The sequence below is a fragment of the Erpetoichthys calabaricus genome, chromosome 3, assembly GCF_900747795.2.
Source record: "Erpetoichthys calabaricus chromosome 3, fErpCal1.3, whole genome shotgun sequence".
NCBI lineage: Eukaryota > Metazoa > Chordata > Cladistia > Polypteriformes > Polypteridae > Erpetoichthys > Erpetoichthys calabaricus.
Genome location: NC_041396.2, coordinates 128,989,169 through 129,006,058, shown reverse-complemented (window position 1 = coordinate 129,006,058; position 16,890 = coordinate 128,989,169). Strand labels below are relative to the sequence as shown.

Sequence of the window (16,890 nt, the reverse complement as noted above, 5' to 3'; positions counted from 1 at the left end):
ACATCATATATTAAAAACAAAGAGAGTCTGATCCTTCAACTATCATTTATTTAGAAAAAGAGTAATAAAGACAGAGAAAGAGGGACTGCGGAAACATTTAAAACCATTATGCTGGTCCCTATAATTTTCACAATGTCATGTATTGAAACCAAAAAAAAACTAATAAAAGTGTATTTAAAAAATAAAATATAAATTAAAAACACATCAGTAGGACTAGCTTTTCACCAGTTTGCAGATATTGGGCACTTTTGTTAAAGTACAGTACAACAAACTTTTCATGTTCAATAAAGATACCGCCAAATGAGAAAATGGTTCGGTTGGGTTTGTGTCGCTTCATTGTCAAATTACTTTTCCAAAGTGATTTGTCAAAAACACCATTCTGCGTGTTTATATGAAGTGTAGGGAACGATTTTAATTTCAAAAGGGTTACTCACTTGATTTTGCCTGAAGAAGGGGCCTGAATTGCCTTGAAAGCTTGCATATTGTAATCTTTTTAGTTAGCCAATAAAAGGTGTCATTTTTCTTGACTTTTCACTACATTCACAATGGGTAACACGGTGCAATACCCAAGTACAAAAGGGTTTCTCAAAATTGTGTTAAGTGACGGGTAAGTTGTCAACATAACGCCTAAAGAAGTAATCCGAATTACTCATTGTCCATATTCAGGGCATTCCATAAGGTGTTTCAAATAATGGTTTTGTTGGGAAGAATATGTCAACGTCAAGACTTTTGAAAGCCTGCAGCCCGTTTTAATACAGCACATAAGCTCCGTCCTAATTACAGCTAATAATGCCGTATTAATATCTTATTAATCAAACTGAATTTCTGTAAGGGAGCATCTGTACATGATATTTCTGCCTTGCGACCTGTAGTTCAGTAATGCTACAGCTTTCAAAGGTGTCCAGCACTTTTCTTACACCGCGCACATTCAGAAGTAACTAGAGTTTACTGTTCATACAAAATTATCACCTTAGCGAGTCTCACTAGAAATATAGAATGCTGTCACTGGCCATTGCTGAAGAACTGTCACTCATATGACAAATCGTTTGCTTTACGGGGTTTCCGTTCGGCCCGAATTCAACCCTTCGACTGCTGCAAATGCTGTCCTCCGTCGTCCTCGGTTAATATCCGCAGCTCACCGGAGACGCATAAACTTGGAAATGATGGGTTGCGTGTGACTAACCCTGGACAAGCCATTCTAATATTTGCTTGAAAAACGAACATTTTTGCAAACATATTGATCTGTCCTATATCCTTGAAATACCTTTCATCAACTGTTTATAAACATGCGCAGCAATACTGAAGGTTACATCTGTATATACACATATGATAAGGTGCATTTATTTTTTTTACATGAAATTTCAGTGAATTGCAGGGGTGGGGGTTGATTTGTTTTCAATCCTATTTTTTGTAAAAATTGACTATTTGTATGGAATGATAACAATAAAATCAATAAATTAACAAAAAAGAAATTTCAGTGAAATCAATGTTGAAGACAGGGAGATGGCTGTTTGAAGTCAAAATGGGGCGCATTCGTTCCAATGTTAAGTAAGCCCAAACAAGTTACTTGCAATGGAAACGTGTTTACTATAGTGTTTAATTGCTTTACAGTATGGCGATAGGAGTAAACAAGAAACCTTGCAGGAGGCATTGCACCAGAAAAAATGCTGTATATATTTGTTCAAATTAGTACAAATAAAATAGGGTTTGATTAATATACACTAATACCCAGAAGTCGTTCATAAACGTGCCGAGGCTGTTTTGGACTGTATGCATTACTTTATTTCTAGGACGATTTCTGGAAACTGCTGTGTTCTCATCTAAATCTTGCCCAACTGTGTTTATTAAAATTAAAATATGCGCAGCGTACAAAAGAAAAGATAAGGTGATAGCGATTGATGCTTGTAAAGAGCGTTCCGTTTCTACAACAGTGTAAATAAATGTAAATTATGACAAAATAAAGGGTAAGTTCTGTCATGTTAAATATTTAATTAAATTTCATATTAATTGAGAACTACAATGATGCATAGTCTTCGGATTTTGTGAGACGGTTTCGCTGTGAAGTTCGCAGTACGGGGGGGGGGGGTGAAAAGATCGAAATCACGTGAATTAAACACAGTCGAAGTGAGAGTCATTTTATCGATCAAAGTGGCTCTACAACTACGAAGGGCGAAGAATAGTAGGAAATCGAGGTGCAAATCTCCGCCCATTGACACGCCCTATTTTCTTGTTGAAAACTTGAAAATGCAAAGCGGAAATGCGTTCTACTTTTCATTTTTGCAGCTTCAAAGCGATTCAGGCTGAAAATTAAATTGCAAATGGGTGTTTTCATTTTAATTTTTGAACCATTCTTGCGCGAGAACTTTGAAAATGAAATTACAAATTTGGTTATTTAATTTTCATTTTAATTTTTGCATGCAGACTTTGAAAATGAAATTGCAAAAGAGAGATTGCATTTTCATTTTATAATTTTAATTTTTGCAGAAAATACCTCCCATACGTCTCCGTCCCCCTTTCTAAAAGTTCTCGCCCCCATTGCCGTATTTGATTATTAAACAAAACCCTCCCCATCTTTTAGGTTTGACACACCTCTATCTTTGAACGGTTGCCTCCCACTTCCATATACCGTAGTGTGTAAATGTTCAGAGTTAGGAGCATTTCTCGGCCACCGTACTAGACCCGGAAGTGGATTATTTGATGTGAAAATGTTATAATTCTAATTTTACCATAAATTAAAACTATATATATATAAAATGAACTTCACAATTGTCAGCATCTGATTTGCACAAACGCTTTAATTCCATCTTTTTGATTTCAGTTGAACAGCATGTTCCTGTGACACTGGTTGATGACACAAATTAAACGCGACAGTTGTGGGTTGCTTATCTGCTGCCGAGGCCTTTCAATGTGGCTTTGGAATTTGTTTCACATGAAGGGCGTATCAACATCGAAATATAAGTGTGAAAACAGATGATGCCATTATTATTCATAGTAAGTTGACTAGCGTTGTTTGGAGTTTGCACAGTGTCCATCCAGTAACTAAAGTGCGACAGCATGTTTTCTTCGTTAGCGTAGCACGGTCTTAATTACGGAAGCTTATTAGGGTCAGCTGGACGATGAAAAAAAAATGCATTTTAAGAGTAAACAAGAATTTTCACATATAATAACACCATTTATACTTTGATATAATGAATAATGTCGAGATTAAACCCGAAATTGTATTTTGAGAAAGAAGATAAAGTTTTGGAAATATACCGGTAGTTAACAGTTTACAAACACGGGCAACTTCACATCGTGAAACTTTCGCCAAGAATGAATTTAAAAGGAGGATTTTATATTTGTATATGGTTTATATAATTAATCTGTTTAAACTCGAAATTCACACTGCATGTTCTCCATGCTTAATTTTCAAATCCTCGTGCATTTTTCGCAAAGTGAATATGCACAAGCCCAAAACCGAGTCTACACAGAAGATCAGTGAGGTTTGTGAACATCAGAATCTGCCTGATGTTTTCATAGTTTCCTATGAAACACACGGCCACAACGGATCACTCATTAGGCACAAAACTTCCAGTCAATGCGCTGGTTCCAGCAGTAACCAATGAGTCATTCGGTACCAACTGTCTAATTTCAGTACATACACCCCTGTTATTAAGCCCAAACACATTTTTATACTAATACTTTTTCATGGTAAATTGTAGCATCTTTAAATAGGTCCAAAACATCTTGTTTGTATTTTAAGTTTAAATTTAAATTTTAATTGTATTTTTAATTTATTATTTGCACGTCATGTTGTTACACTGTGGACCCTGAGCTTCGCAATTTCGCCTATCTGTATACTTGTATGTGGCTGAGATGACAATAAAGTTCACTTTGACTTTGAACATTTTAACTTTAAAATGGTAGGATGTTTTCACTCAAGTATGTCTCAGTTGGTTCTTTTTGCACTTGTACTAATAGTGATGCATACAGGTTTACATGATGAATAGTTATTACAATACATTATTATTACGATTTACATACCTTCCTGTGATAAATATTTAGTGATACTGCCTTTGTACAGTAGAGGTAAATTGAAGATCTGCCTCTCCCCATCATTCAATGGTCAAAAGTCCTGTCTTCAATTCAAAAGCAGTATCCTGTATGAATGTGCTTCATGTTTGTGCAATACTGTGATTTTTCAGATGTACTAAACAATATATTTTCAAAAAAATACCTGTGTTTTGAATGCTATGAGCATACTACTGGATAGCTGATATGTGGCTAATGCAAAACAAATAGTTTTTTATTTTTTATGGATACTTTATTTTTACATTTAATTTACTGTATAAGCACCTTTCAAGACACCCTAGGTCTCTGTGCAATCAAAAAACAACAATTCGAAAAAATCAAACCATTTGTAAATAAAATTAATAAAATACACATTTAAACAAGAACACACTTATAAAACTACAAGAATACTCTTCTAAAATAATGAGTTTTTAACAGTTTTTTAAAGGTTAGAAGTGAATTTGAAGTCTGCCAGCTACACCAGATGCCCAGTCACCTATAGAGTGTAACCTGGATCAAGGTACACAAAGCAGTTGCACTCCAGAGGATTGCCGTGCTCAAGATGGAATTTAGGGAGCAGAGAAGGTAATGGAAATACAGAGGGACCAAATAATGAAGAGATTTGAATACCAGTAAAATTACTTTATACTGTATACAATAACTGGCACAGATGGTTCCATGATATAGTATGGGTAAGAATCCTTGCTGCTGAATTCTGCATATACTGCAATCTATTTAACATCTGACAAGACAGTAGTCCAGGTGAGAGGTCACAAAAGCATGTGTGAGAGTCTTGGCAGCTGCATGATTAAGAAAATTACGTAATTTTGTTATGTTTTTCAATGATAAAATCATGTCCTAGTGAAATTTTTAATATGTCAATCAAAAGAAAGAATAGAATAGAATCAAAAATAACACCAAGGTTTTTCACATCACCTGTGCTGACTATTAGAAAACTCTGACTAGGCAATGGTAAGTGAACACATTTGTTGAGTGCTGTATATATGCAACTATGACAGTTTTAATGTTGTTTGCTGGCTCCCATTGAAGATTATTGTACCATAACTTTGTGATCTCTGTTTTTCATGAAAACACACGATTAGAAATTTTCCTTGGTAATCACCAGAAACAACTTTGGGTAAATAACAGATAGAAATATAATTTGAGTGGAGTATTCCTTTAAGAAAAAACCATTGCACACAGATAAATTAAGTAAAAAATGAGTATGTTTTGATTACCAGTGAACTGTGAAACTGAAAACCTGCATGGCACACATTCTATATTCCCCCATATTTTACTGTTTGGACTCTTTGTTTGTTTCATGATAAGGGAAAGCACTAGTTACTCCATTTTGAAACAAAAGCATTGCATATTTAATCTTGCAAAGGTGTTTTTTGTAATTATTTTTAACAATGTGCATTTTGTTTCATGACTTGATGTGGCCAAATAGAAATCTGAATGTGTTTTTTGTTACCCATGCAACTATGGTAATATTATTAGGCTTCTACTTTTCATCTTTTGTATGGAGATTGCTTGATGATTTAAAAGTAATTGTAGCTGTCAGGTTAAATTGTGGCTCATAAATCAACTTTTTTCATTGTATTTATTGTATATTTTACAGATTATGATTTATAGCAGAACTTTTATTTGTTGTGGCAAACCTTTAGTGTTTTAAGTGCTAATATAGAATGTGCAGGTTCCACCATGAATATAATTAATGTTTTTGTTTGCTTTTTTTTTTTTTTTTTTTTTTACTTTTGTACCTATAGAAAACATGCCTCGATGTGATATTTGGCATCTGCCAGAAAGTAGTTAACCATAATTTTGGATGTCCAAGCAGTATGCTAATACTTAAGGTTTAAGCTAACAATGTTTGGGATACCCTGTAAAATGCAAAAATTAAGCAGAATAGGGAGGACTGTCCCTGTTTCACATCGGTGGATTTCTTTGTCAGCAGTATGTTGGAGAAGCCAATCATCAAACAGTGAAAATGAGGATGGTGACAAGCATGATGTGTTATCCACATCCCCAGAGAAGCCATTCTTGAGCTCTGATCCCAGCTCTTCATCTCAAAATTTTATGTCTGGCTATACCTTACATCGGAGAATGTGGAGAAAGTCCCTGTCACCATTGGAAAGACTCAGTCGCCTAATGCCAGAGGTCTCTTTGCCAGAAGAAGTTCAAAGCTTGAAGGATAAGGTTGAAGTTAATAGCAGTAATGGAGCTCACATGGGCATAAATAATATGGCATCTTACTCTGTTCTTACCAAGACTAAAGTAGAAATTACCTCTCCAGCAAATGAAGTTGTAGAAGAAATTCCAAAAATGGCATGCTTCGGCTCAGAGAAGTCAATGAACAGCCACCATTCCCCTTTCAAAGCAGAGGACCTTGTGTTGGCAGAGTTCCGCAAGAAGAACCGTGTGGAGTTTAGGAAAATGTTTACTCTGAGTGCTGTTGGAAAGCTGCAGTGTAACTGGGGACTGATCCACCACAGGGATATTATAGGAGTTCTACCTGGTCAATTTATCCCCTCCTCAACTGGATTTAAATTCCTCATGAGACGCCCCTCATTAGAAGAGTATGTACTTCTGATGAAAAGAGGCCCGACTATATCCTATCCAAAGGTTTGTATGGTTTGTTGGTGAGATGGTTTTTCTATATTCACAATGCATGTCCAGTACAATTTCATGACTTGGGCCACTTAACTGTGGCAGATCTCACCCTTCCAAAGGGAGGTGTTAAATTTGCTGTTTGACCAATCCTTCCTTTGGTCATCATTGGCTTCTCTCATGGTTTATGTGCTGCCAAAATAAAGATTGTCTCACAGCAAATAACCTATATATATTAATTTTTTGTGTTTGCTACAAAAATGTAGAGTTTGGTTAAAATTTGATTAATACTCCATACAAGTAAATGGAGATTTGTATACAAGCCTAATTTTGTCAGCAAGTGTATAATTTAATGAATGGTTTTAAGAATAATTTTTGGAATTTTCAGAGACACTGGCTTATAAATATGTAATTTTTGGCAGTAAATAACTAATTGAATTTATTTTAGCAGTTCATGGTCACAAGGGGTCGCATCCTATCCTGGCATTACAGGGTGCCAATGCAGAACACACGTGCTCTTACTCATGCTAGGACCAGGTTTGGGTTGCCTGTCTTCCTGCCATTTATGGCTTTGGCAATTTGTAAGAAATGTGGAGTACCAAGAGAAAAACCCACACAGACATGAGAGCAATGTGCAGAGTCTACAAAGACCACTTCCGAGGGTGTACTCGCACTAGGCATGTTTGTTCTGTACCATGCCTAAGAGTGATTATCCCCTGTGTGCCTGTCACACTGTGCTTAATGTTCTGGGCCCAGGTATGATTTTGTCATGACCATGCAACTTCATGTAAAGCCAAAACAGGATCCGAACACAGAGTAACAACATGCATGTCAAAATGATTTTACTTATTTTGTGGTTGCTTTGGAGTCGTGTAGAGCAGGATAACGCTCTACCCTCTTACAGATTTATTTAGTGTGCAGTGCAGCGTTTTGCTGTTAATCATGATGTATGTACGAGATTTTTACGGAGACAAATGATGTTAAGGGAGGAATTTGCAGCTTTTCTTGCCAACTACAATTCATGTTCATGTGTAAGGTGAGAATAAAAACCTGTTTCTAACTCAAATGGTATTGAATGAAATGAGAATTGCACTATCTGACTTGTCGCATCATTGACGTCATGTCTGTTTTCTGTGTTCGGGAACGTTTAGCAATCACACTGTTCCCAAATGCTACTGAACCATGCTCAGGCCCACTTCTTCCAAGCAGGGCAGAGCACAGAGTTGGCCTGGCACAGAGTGATCACACTAGTCAAACAAACTAGGCTTTGCGGGGTCAAATGCAGACAAACGTGCTCGGGCACAGAACAAATTGTCAGTGTGAGTACACTCTGAGTGCCTCCTCTACCACCCTAGCAGCATAATGTTTGACTTTGAAAAATAACTAAACACATGCGTGCTATCAGGTTATTAAATAGTAAGTAAAAATCAAATTGCACCTTGACCATTTTTTGAGGAATAGAAAGACTATTTGATGCATAAAATCAGGATCAAGATAAAATATGTAGTTTAAAAACCAGCATGAAATCAGTGATTTAATAGATACTGCAAAACATTCAACTTAAACATTTTGCAATTAAAAAAAAGTGTAATGACGCTGCTGCATAAATGCATGTTGAGTAGAAGACTTGCAGTTTCTAAAAGGTTAAAAAGTCTGAGGTTGTTAGTTTAGTTAGCAACACTAAAATTACAATGAGATAGAATTTGTAGAAGGTCCCTTATAGACACTCCACACACCTAGAAATACACCAAGGAGGCCAGAAATGTATTTATTAAATAACTAAACTACAGTGAGTACAAGTAGTATACTTTCAGGTATCTTCCTCACTTACTCATTAGAACAAGAACTTGTGGAAACTACTTTTAAATTGCATTTCTGTCTTTCAGTTTCTCTTAACAATCTTATACCCTCTATGAGCCATGAGGTTTTGCCACCTCTAGCATTTTATTCTGTGGCCTCACTTTCTCTTTAGCTAGAGGTGGTATGCATCTTTGCTAACTGATGATTTCAGAAACACAACTCATGTTTATAACATTATACTTCTGGGCAATAGGATTGAAGAACAACCAGCTGAGTTAAATGGGAGATCACTTGCATTTGATTCATCTCTGATAAAAGTATGGAACCAGATCAGCCCTAGCTTACAGGATTATAAAATATTTATATTATGATTAATTTCTTATCGGATGATAACTATTACCCAAGACATCTTACAATATTTGAGATAAAATTGGTTACTTTTCTTTTGTTTTCTTTTTCCAATTGAATCACAGGCAGGTGAAGGTACTTGCTCATGGTCATACAGTGTCAGTTGTATGGTTCGAACACCACTATGTCACACTGCTTATCATTTGCATTAACTTAAGGCAAAATGCCTGAGTAAAAATGCAATTGTAAAGGTGTAGATGTTTTTTTGTATAAGACAATTTAGTCAGACATTGCTTGTCAGTTCCTTTTCACAACCAATTTTGAAGATCTCCAAATAGCATTTTTTCCAATACACTAGTAAATACAGTAACTACACTATTTTGATACATATATTTTGACACCTTGCACAAAGAGGGCAAGACACAAAAGGTCATTGCTAAAGAGGCTGGCTGTTCACAGAGTTCTGTGTCCAAGCACATTAATAGAGAGGCGAAGGGAAGGACAAGATGTGGTAGAAAAAAGTGTACAAGCAATAAGCAATAGGGATAACCGCACCCTGGAGAGGATTGTGAAACAAAACCCATTCAAAAATGTGGGGGAGATTCACAAAGAGTGGACTGCAGCTGGAGTCAGTGCTTCAAGAACCACCACGCACAGACGTATGCAAGACATGGGTTTCAGCTGTCACATTCCATGTGTCAAGCCACTCTTGAACAAGAGACAGCGTCAGAAGCGTCTCACCTGGGCTAAAGACAAAAAGGACTGGACTGCTGCTGATTGGTCCAAAGTTATGTTCTCTGATGAAAGTAATTTTTACATTTCCTTTGGAAATCAAGATCCCAGAGTCTGGAGGAAGAGAGGAGAGGCACAGAATCCACGTTGCGTGAGGTCCAGTGTAAAGTTTCCACAGTCACTGATGGTTTGGGGTGCCATGTCATCTGCTGGTGTTGGTCCAGTGTGTTTTCTGAGGTCCAAGGTCAACGCAGCCGTCTACCAGGAAGTTTTAGAGCACTTCATGCTTCCTGCTGCTGACGAACTTTATGGAGATGCAGATTTCATTTTCCAACAGGACCTGGCACCTGCACACAGTGCCAAAGCTACCAGTACCTGGTTTAAGGACCATGGTATCCCCAAACTCGCCTGACCTTAACCCCTTAGAAAATCTATGGGGTATTGTGAAGAGGAAGATGCAATACGCCAGACCCAACAATTCAGAAGAGCTGAAGGCCACTGTCAGAGCAACATGGGCTCTCATAACACCTGAGCAGTGCCACAGACTGATCGACTCCATGCCACGCCACATTGCTGCAGTAATCCAGGCCAAAGGAGCCCCAACTAAATATTGAGTGCTGTACATGCTCATACTTTTCATGTTCATACCTTTCAGTTGGCCAACATTTCTAAAAATCCTTTTTTTGCATTGGTCTTAATTGATATTCTAATTTTCCGAGATACTGAATTTGGGACTTTCATTAGTTGTCAGTTATAATCATCAACATTAAAAGAAATAAACATTTGAAATACATCAGTCTGTGTGTAATGAATGAATCTAATATACAAGTTTCACTTTTTGAATGAATTACTGAAATAAATCGACTTTGTCATGATATTCTAATTTTATGACCAGCACCTGTACTAGTTAGGATGTCTGGTTAGAGAGGAAAGAATAGCTATGTGTAGAATTGCATTGTTCATTGAAGTGATTTTTATAAATACTATTTGATAAAAACTCACCATTGCTTGTTCACTTACTCCCTTGTGGTCTGTGTATCACAGTGTTCTATTATATGAGTACTGTACATTTTAGTATTCATTAAGGTTTCCATTCTTTAGACTTTATTTATTTTGTTACGTAAATGTACTGCTGCCTTGCTGTGCATTAACTGCTCATTAATTCAAGAAGTAACATCAGCAATAAAACCAAACTAAATGCCATTTTACTTATAAGTGGTCTGCCCTTCTTTTGCTGTTTCTATATATATATATATATATATATATATATATATAATTTACAGGCTAGAAGTAGTCTGCAGGATAAAAGAGCATATTTTTAAGGAAGCTTCAAAATGCAGCATCCACATTACTTGACTCAATTCATTATTTTGAAAACTTTAACCTGTGTATGCTTAAACAGAAAAGATTTTCCTACTTAAGTGGTTTTTCATAAGTCAATCCTTATTGTCATGCAATAAATTTATTGGTTTCTTTAGCACTATAATGCCTCTAACTTAACATGGGCACTGTCCATATTATTGCAAATAAGGGCCGATAAGTCTATGATAATTTATATAATTTTACTTATACAGTGGATATAAAAAGACCATACACCCCTCACAAAATCACAGATTCTGTGTAATAAAAAAATGAAACCAAGATAAATCCTGTCAAAACCTGTTCCCCATTTATTTTAAAATTTCAGTCTATACAAAGAAAGTGAAAACAAATCAAAAACTGTTTAGAGAAAAAAGAAAAAAAAATCCTACAAAAACCTGGTTGCATTAGTGTGTACACCCCGAAACTAATATTTAGTCGAAGCACCTTTTGATTTTATTAGTTTATTTTTTGGGGGGGGGGGAAGAGTCTTGTCACTTTGGCACATCTGGACTTGGCAGTTTTTGCCCACTCCTCCTTGCAAAAAATTTCCAGATTTTCAAATTACAAGAACATTTACTGTGCATAGCTCTCTTCAGGTTACCCCACAAATTTTCTGTTGGATTAAGGTCTATGCACCACATTTTAAACATGGTTGTGGGAGACTGGGTATACCTTTTTGTAAAGTTTAGCCAGGATTGGATGTTTTTCTTTGTGAGAAAAAGCTTTTGTCATGCTACCCTACCCCACAACCCAGAGATATGAAGAATACAACTGATTGTTGTCACAACAACATCGGGACATCCTGATTTGGTAGAATCACTGTTGAACCATATTTTCTCCACTTGTTAATGACTGTCTTCAACATTCTCCATGGGGTGTTTAATGCTTTGGTTACTTTTTTGTATCCCTGTCCTGATTGATACCTTTCAATAATGAAAAAATAAGTTCTGTGTGGACAATGGCTTTTAGAGTATGTTGCAACCAAGAAGAAATCAGAATAATCTCAAAGGAACAGCCAAACTTTATCTGAGTTCAATCAGAGCCACTTTAATTGATGTGAGGTATATACGAACTACTATTTGAAATGAGACTTATTATAATTGGTTGATTCTGAACGCAGCCACATCCTTAATTATTAAAGGATGAGCACACTAATGCAACCAGGCTTTTGTATGACTTTTTTCCCTCTTTTTACTAAACAGTTTATGATTTGATTTCATCTTCTATACATAGATGGCAATTCTGCATTAAAGGTGGAATAAGTTCTGGCAGGATTTATATTGGTTTTATTTTTTAATTGCACAAAATCTGCAATTTTTGTCAGGGGTGTGTAGACATCTATATCCACTATACACATTTATACTGTAGAAAGTAGCATTTTTAACCATTTTAATCACTTCAGAACAGTTGTTTTGAGATGTGATAATGTGTCCAATACAGCTGACCTTAAACTAGACGAAAAAACTGCAGTATGCCAAAATACTGATTTCATATGACAGTGCTTGTGAATTACACATTTCTTATTAATATCTTTCTTCCTGGCACCAAAAATAAAAATTCTTATACTTTTTCTCAGTGTATCAATGACATGTTGCAACAATAAATGCAATATACCACTGATGGAAGATGTTTGAGGGCTGGCAGAATGCTAGAGAAATTCAGCCAGAAAGCTAACTGGAAGCAAGAAGTTCCTAATGCATATTACAGAGGGTAGGGAACACTGGCAGCAACCAAGAGTGTCAGGTCCTTCAAATAGTAATTGTGGTTCAGGGATGCAGGGATACTGGGGCTTCTAAAGTGAATTCTGGTGGAACTGCCCCTAACTGTGAGACGTTTTCCAAGTATTAAGCAGCAAGTAACCCCTAAATTGGATTGAATGTCTGTTTTTCCTGCCAGGAGACAATTGAAAGTAAGGAACTGAGAAGTGAACTGGGTTGAAGTTTCAACTGGCCATAGTGTGGTGAGGGAGAAAACTGAGTGTTAACTGGGAGGGCCGTTTTATGCTTTAGGACAGTGGTTCTCAAAGTCGGTCCTGGGGGCCCAATGTGGCTTCAGGTTTTTGCTTCAACCAGATTCATAATTAGTGAGCAACTGCTAACACTGATCTCAACTAATTAGCTGGTTTTTTTCTCTTCTCTTATTCTATATTAAGAAAGCACAGAGGCATGATTTTTACATTTATTAAAAGACATTTAGAAATATTTCCATTTTTGCTATAGATTTAAATGCTTAACTCACTTTTGTTGCTTTCTTTATATTTTGCCCTTTCTCTGTGCAGTTTTCTTATTAATGACAATTAAAAACTAGCAGAGCAGATACCCAGGAAAAGGACAATGAATCATGAAAGGCTGCAACTACTTTACTGTTAGACCCACTAATTAGAAAATAATAGATTAATTAAATAATTAGAACACCTGGAAAAAGAGTGAACATCAAGATGAAAATATTGTTAAAAAGAAAAAAAATACATTATTCCCATATAACTGCTTAGTACATTTTAATATATATATATATATTTTTTTTTTTTTTTTACCAAACTTGGTTTTCTAAATTCCATATTGTTCCCAAAACACTGAATCTGGGCAATAACAGTTCTATTAAGTAGCCTAGGATTCCAATTAAAAACAGAAGCAGGTTGAAACAAAAACCTGCAGCCACAGAGGGTCCCCAGGACAGACATTGAGAACCCCTGCTTTAGGAGAAATAGAGTTGGGGACTACACCTAGAAGAGCTGGACAGCTAGGTTTTTTTTCCTTTGTGCTCTTCATTTGATTATCTTCACCTTCTGTTTTTACTTTTCTCATTTACATAGTATAGGAATCGTGAAAAAATTCGACCTTGAGATTTTGATCAATCATGACCTTTTACACTTTTCTGAGTCCAAAAATACAATTTTTGAAATTATGTCTGTCTTTGTGTCTCTGTGTAAACACAATAACTTGAAAACGCTTTGACATACGTCAGTGAGATTTTGTACACTTGCTTTATATCAAAAATAAATCCTATCAACTTTTGGGCCACTTCGACAACAAAAAGTAGTACTTTAACTGAATACTTTCACGAATTTTCAAGTAAACTATAGCTATAATTACAGATAGATGATTCAAATTTTGTATAGATTTTTATAATGATAAAAAAACAAACATATGAAATTTGAGAAAGATTACTCAACTGAAAAATAGTATTTTATTTAAACAACCATCCAAATTTTTTGTATCATGGAAATATAAATGTGTATATTAAAAAATTGTATTCAATATAACACATATTCTTTCAATAACTATTATTAATTTTATTTTAGTTTATACATCATCAATTTAACAGTAACTTGTAAACATTGACATACCATTTAAATGTAAAGATGTAACGGGAACAATAAGCTGCTATGTCCCGGTCGTGTTCCTGGTAATACATTTAATTTTATGATTTTTTTTTTTTTATTTGCTCAATCATTTTCATAATTAAATGTAGCTAAATTCAGTTTTACCTATAGCAGTTTTTTTAGAACAAATATTATGTAATACTAACACTTTTTCTGTTTTTAGGTGGCTATAACTCTTTTTACTTTGCACATAATCTAGGTAATGCATATATAATCATGAAAAAATTCCACCACTGTTTTCAACCTCCATAAGTGCGAAAATATTATTTTAATAAAATGTTTGATTATAAATAGAGATAAATGATTGTGCATTGATATTATCAATTTGATATAATGAGAAACAAAGAGAGATGATGTTTGAGAAATATTGCGCAACTGGAAGTGGTTCTGATGACTTTTTCCTCTATCTCACTATACGAGAAAATCGAGGGGAGTACACACCTGATTTTTTTAGATTAATAAAACCACACTATTTCAGATACTTTAAGGATGGCATATGGAGGTTCTTGTCAAATTTCTTTTGGGCAACATTTTGCAACATCATCTGTAATCTGAATTTTGAATACAATAGGTCATTACTTTATAGCTATAATAGCTAAGGTTGGGGCTCTCTCTGGACCTCATGATACCATATTTATTCCTATGCTACAATATGCTAAAATTCATGTTTTGTATTAAAAATGGCAATTCAGTACTGCAAAAAATTACAATATGTTTTCCCTTTAATTTAAGTTAAATTTGAAATTGTATCCTTTTATGAAAAACACGCCGTTTTTCTTTGTTTTGTGGGCCTCACAGGTGATAAACTATTTTGCATTAATAATCCAAAGACATTTACTTTTATAAAGAAAAGGTTTGACATGATAAGCCTGTTGTTAGCATAAAACCAGTTTTCTATGAGTTAGCAATCAGTTAACTTTTGGTTCAGCAAAATGAAAATTTTGCTTTTACATAGTTCTCCCTTGTTTGTGTACCCTGACTTACTCAATGTGGTGCCCATGGCAAACTATGTACAGGTTGCCTTCTGTTTTTTATGTAAAGCAAAGAACAGACAATGCTATGCTGAACCTCAGTTTTACAATTTTTCTTTGGATTCTTGGGTGCCAACTTTCTGGTTGACAATTAGTGCATAGGTTAGCAAAGATCATTGAATTATGTTCATTCTTTCTACTGACCAGAGGATGGAACAGGCAAAGTCCAGATACCTTCTGGGATTCTGGGATATGTTGGCAAAAGTGCTTTTGACCATGTTTGATTTTGCCTTATCATATAAAAAAAATCCAGATCTTGCATAACAAGAGAAAAGCCCACCCTAACAGTTCCACTAAAAAGTGTACCCTTTGTTTGCCTAAAGAATTCTACTTTGGGTGAAGTAAGATTTGATGCTAAACTTGCAGTCATAGATTTCAGCTCCTAGATGTGAAAACTGCAGTCAAAGTCTAAATTGCCGTGCCAAAGAAACAGAGTGTAATGACACTTTTTCAGAGTCACTATTCCCTGTATTAATTAATAAACTTTCATACATAAGCCAGTTATTTTAAAATAAAATATTCAACAATACTGTGATGATTCAAATCCATTTAAATTTCGTTTTAATTTTAGAAAATATTAGCCTTCTAGCTCACTAAGCTTTGGTCTGGAGAAACAAAATTGATCGCAGTAACCTCAAATGCTGCTGCTGAATGTGACAAGCATTTTCTATGAGGTCTCCTGCTTCTCTGCTTTCTCTTTGATTACACAAGTGTGTGAATTCTAATTTCAGTATAAGTCAACCTACAATTAGGGCTGTAAATTGGTAGAAAATTCTGATTCAAATAGTCATATTAAAAATAACTATGTTTTTGAATTTAGGTTATCTGGGTGCTAGATGTGTGTGATATTTATTTACTTTCATTATTGATATTTTACTTTTTGTTTGTGGTGCATCTGTAAAGCAGTGTATCATTTATATATATATCTATCTGAAAAATATTGCAATATGCAGCACAGTCAATTTTCACTTTGTTTATCCTTATAAAGGTTATAGTAGAAACACACTGAGCTGATCTGACCAGGAAACCCTATCCTCAGCACTACTTTCTATTGTTTACATTTTTTCCAGTTATACACATAGCAATAGAATAGCTATAATAAAACAATCTAACACACATTTTTTTAATCAAAAGGCAAAATATCAGTCCAAATACAATCAATCCAGTAGCTCAAAGGAAGGGTTAAGATTCATTAATCATATACAACACTACAATCCCTGCCCTTACCCAATGCTAAGAGCTAGATAGATAGATAGATAGATAGATAGATAGATAGATAGATAGATAGATAGATACTTTATTAATGCAAGGGGAAATTCACATACTCCAGCAGCAGCATACTGATAAAAAACAATATTAAATTAAAGAGTGATAACAATGCAGTTATACAGACAGACAATAACTTGAATAATGTTAACGTTTACCCCCCCGGGTGGAATTGAAGAGTCGCATAGTGTGGGGGAGGAACGATCTCCTCAGTCTGTCAGTGGAGCAGGACAGTGACAGCAGTCTGCCACTGAAGCTGCTCCTCTGTCTGGAGATGATACTGTTCAGTGGATGTAGTGGGTTCTCCAT

At 35.3% G+C, this 16,890-nt stretch overlaps 1 protein-coding gene across 2 annotated transcripts in view; it reads left to right on the top strand.

The window, feature by feature from the left end:
* Positions 1-2,757: 2,757 nt before the first annotated feature.
* Positions 2,758-16,890, top strand: part of trmt61b (tRNA methyltransferase 61B) — a 28,372-nt gene continuing 14,239 nt past the window's right edge. Inside the window, exons 1-3 of one of the 2 annotated variants that reach the window (XM_028797366.2) lie at positions 2,758-2,991; positions 4,489-4,635; positions 5,820-6,675. In XM_028797366.2, the coding sequence (XP_028653199.1) occupies positions 5,920-6,675 (756 nt within the window). In that variant the 5' untranslated portion in view covers positions 2,758-2,991; positions 4,489-4,635; positions 5,820-5,919. The remainder of the gene's footprint in view (positions 2,992-4,488; positions 4,636-5,819; positions 6,676-16,890) is intronic. The other variant, XM_028797367.2, reaches the window with a different exon arrangement.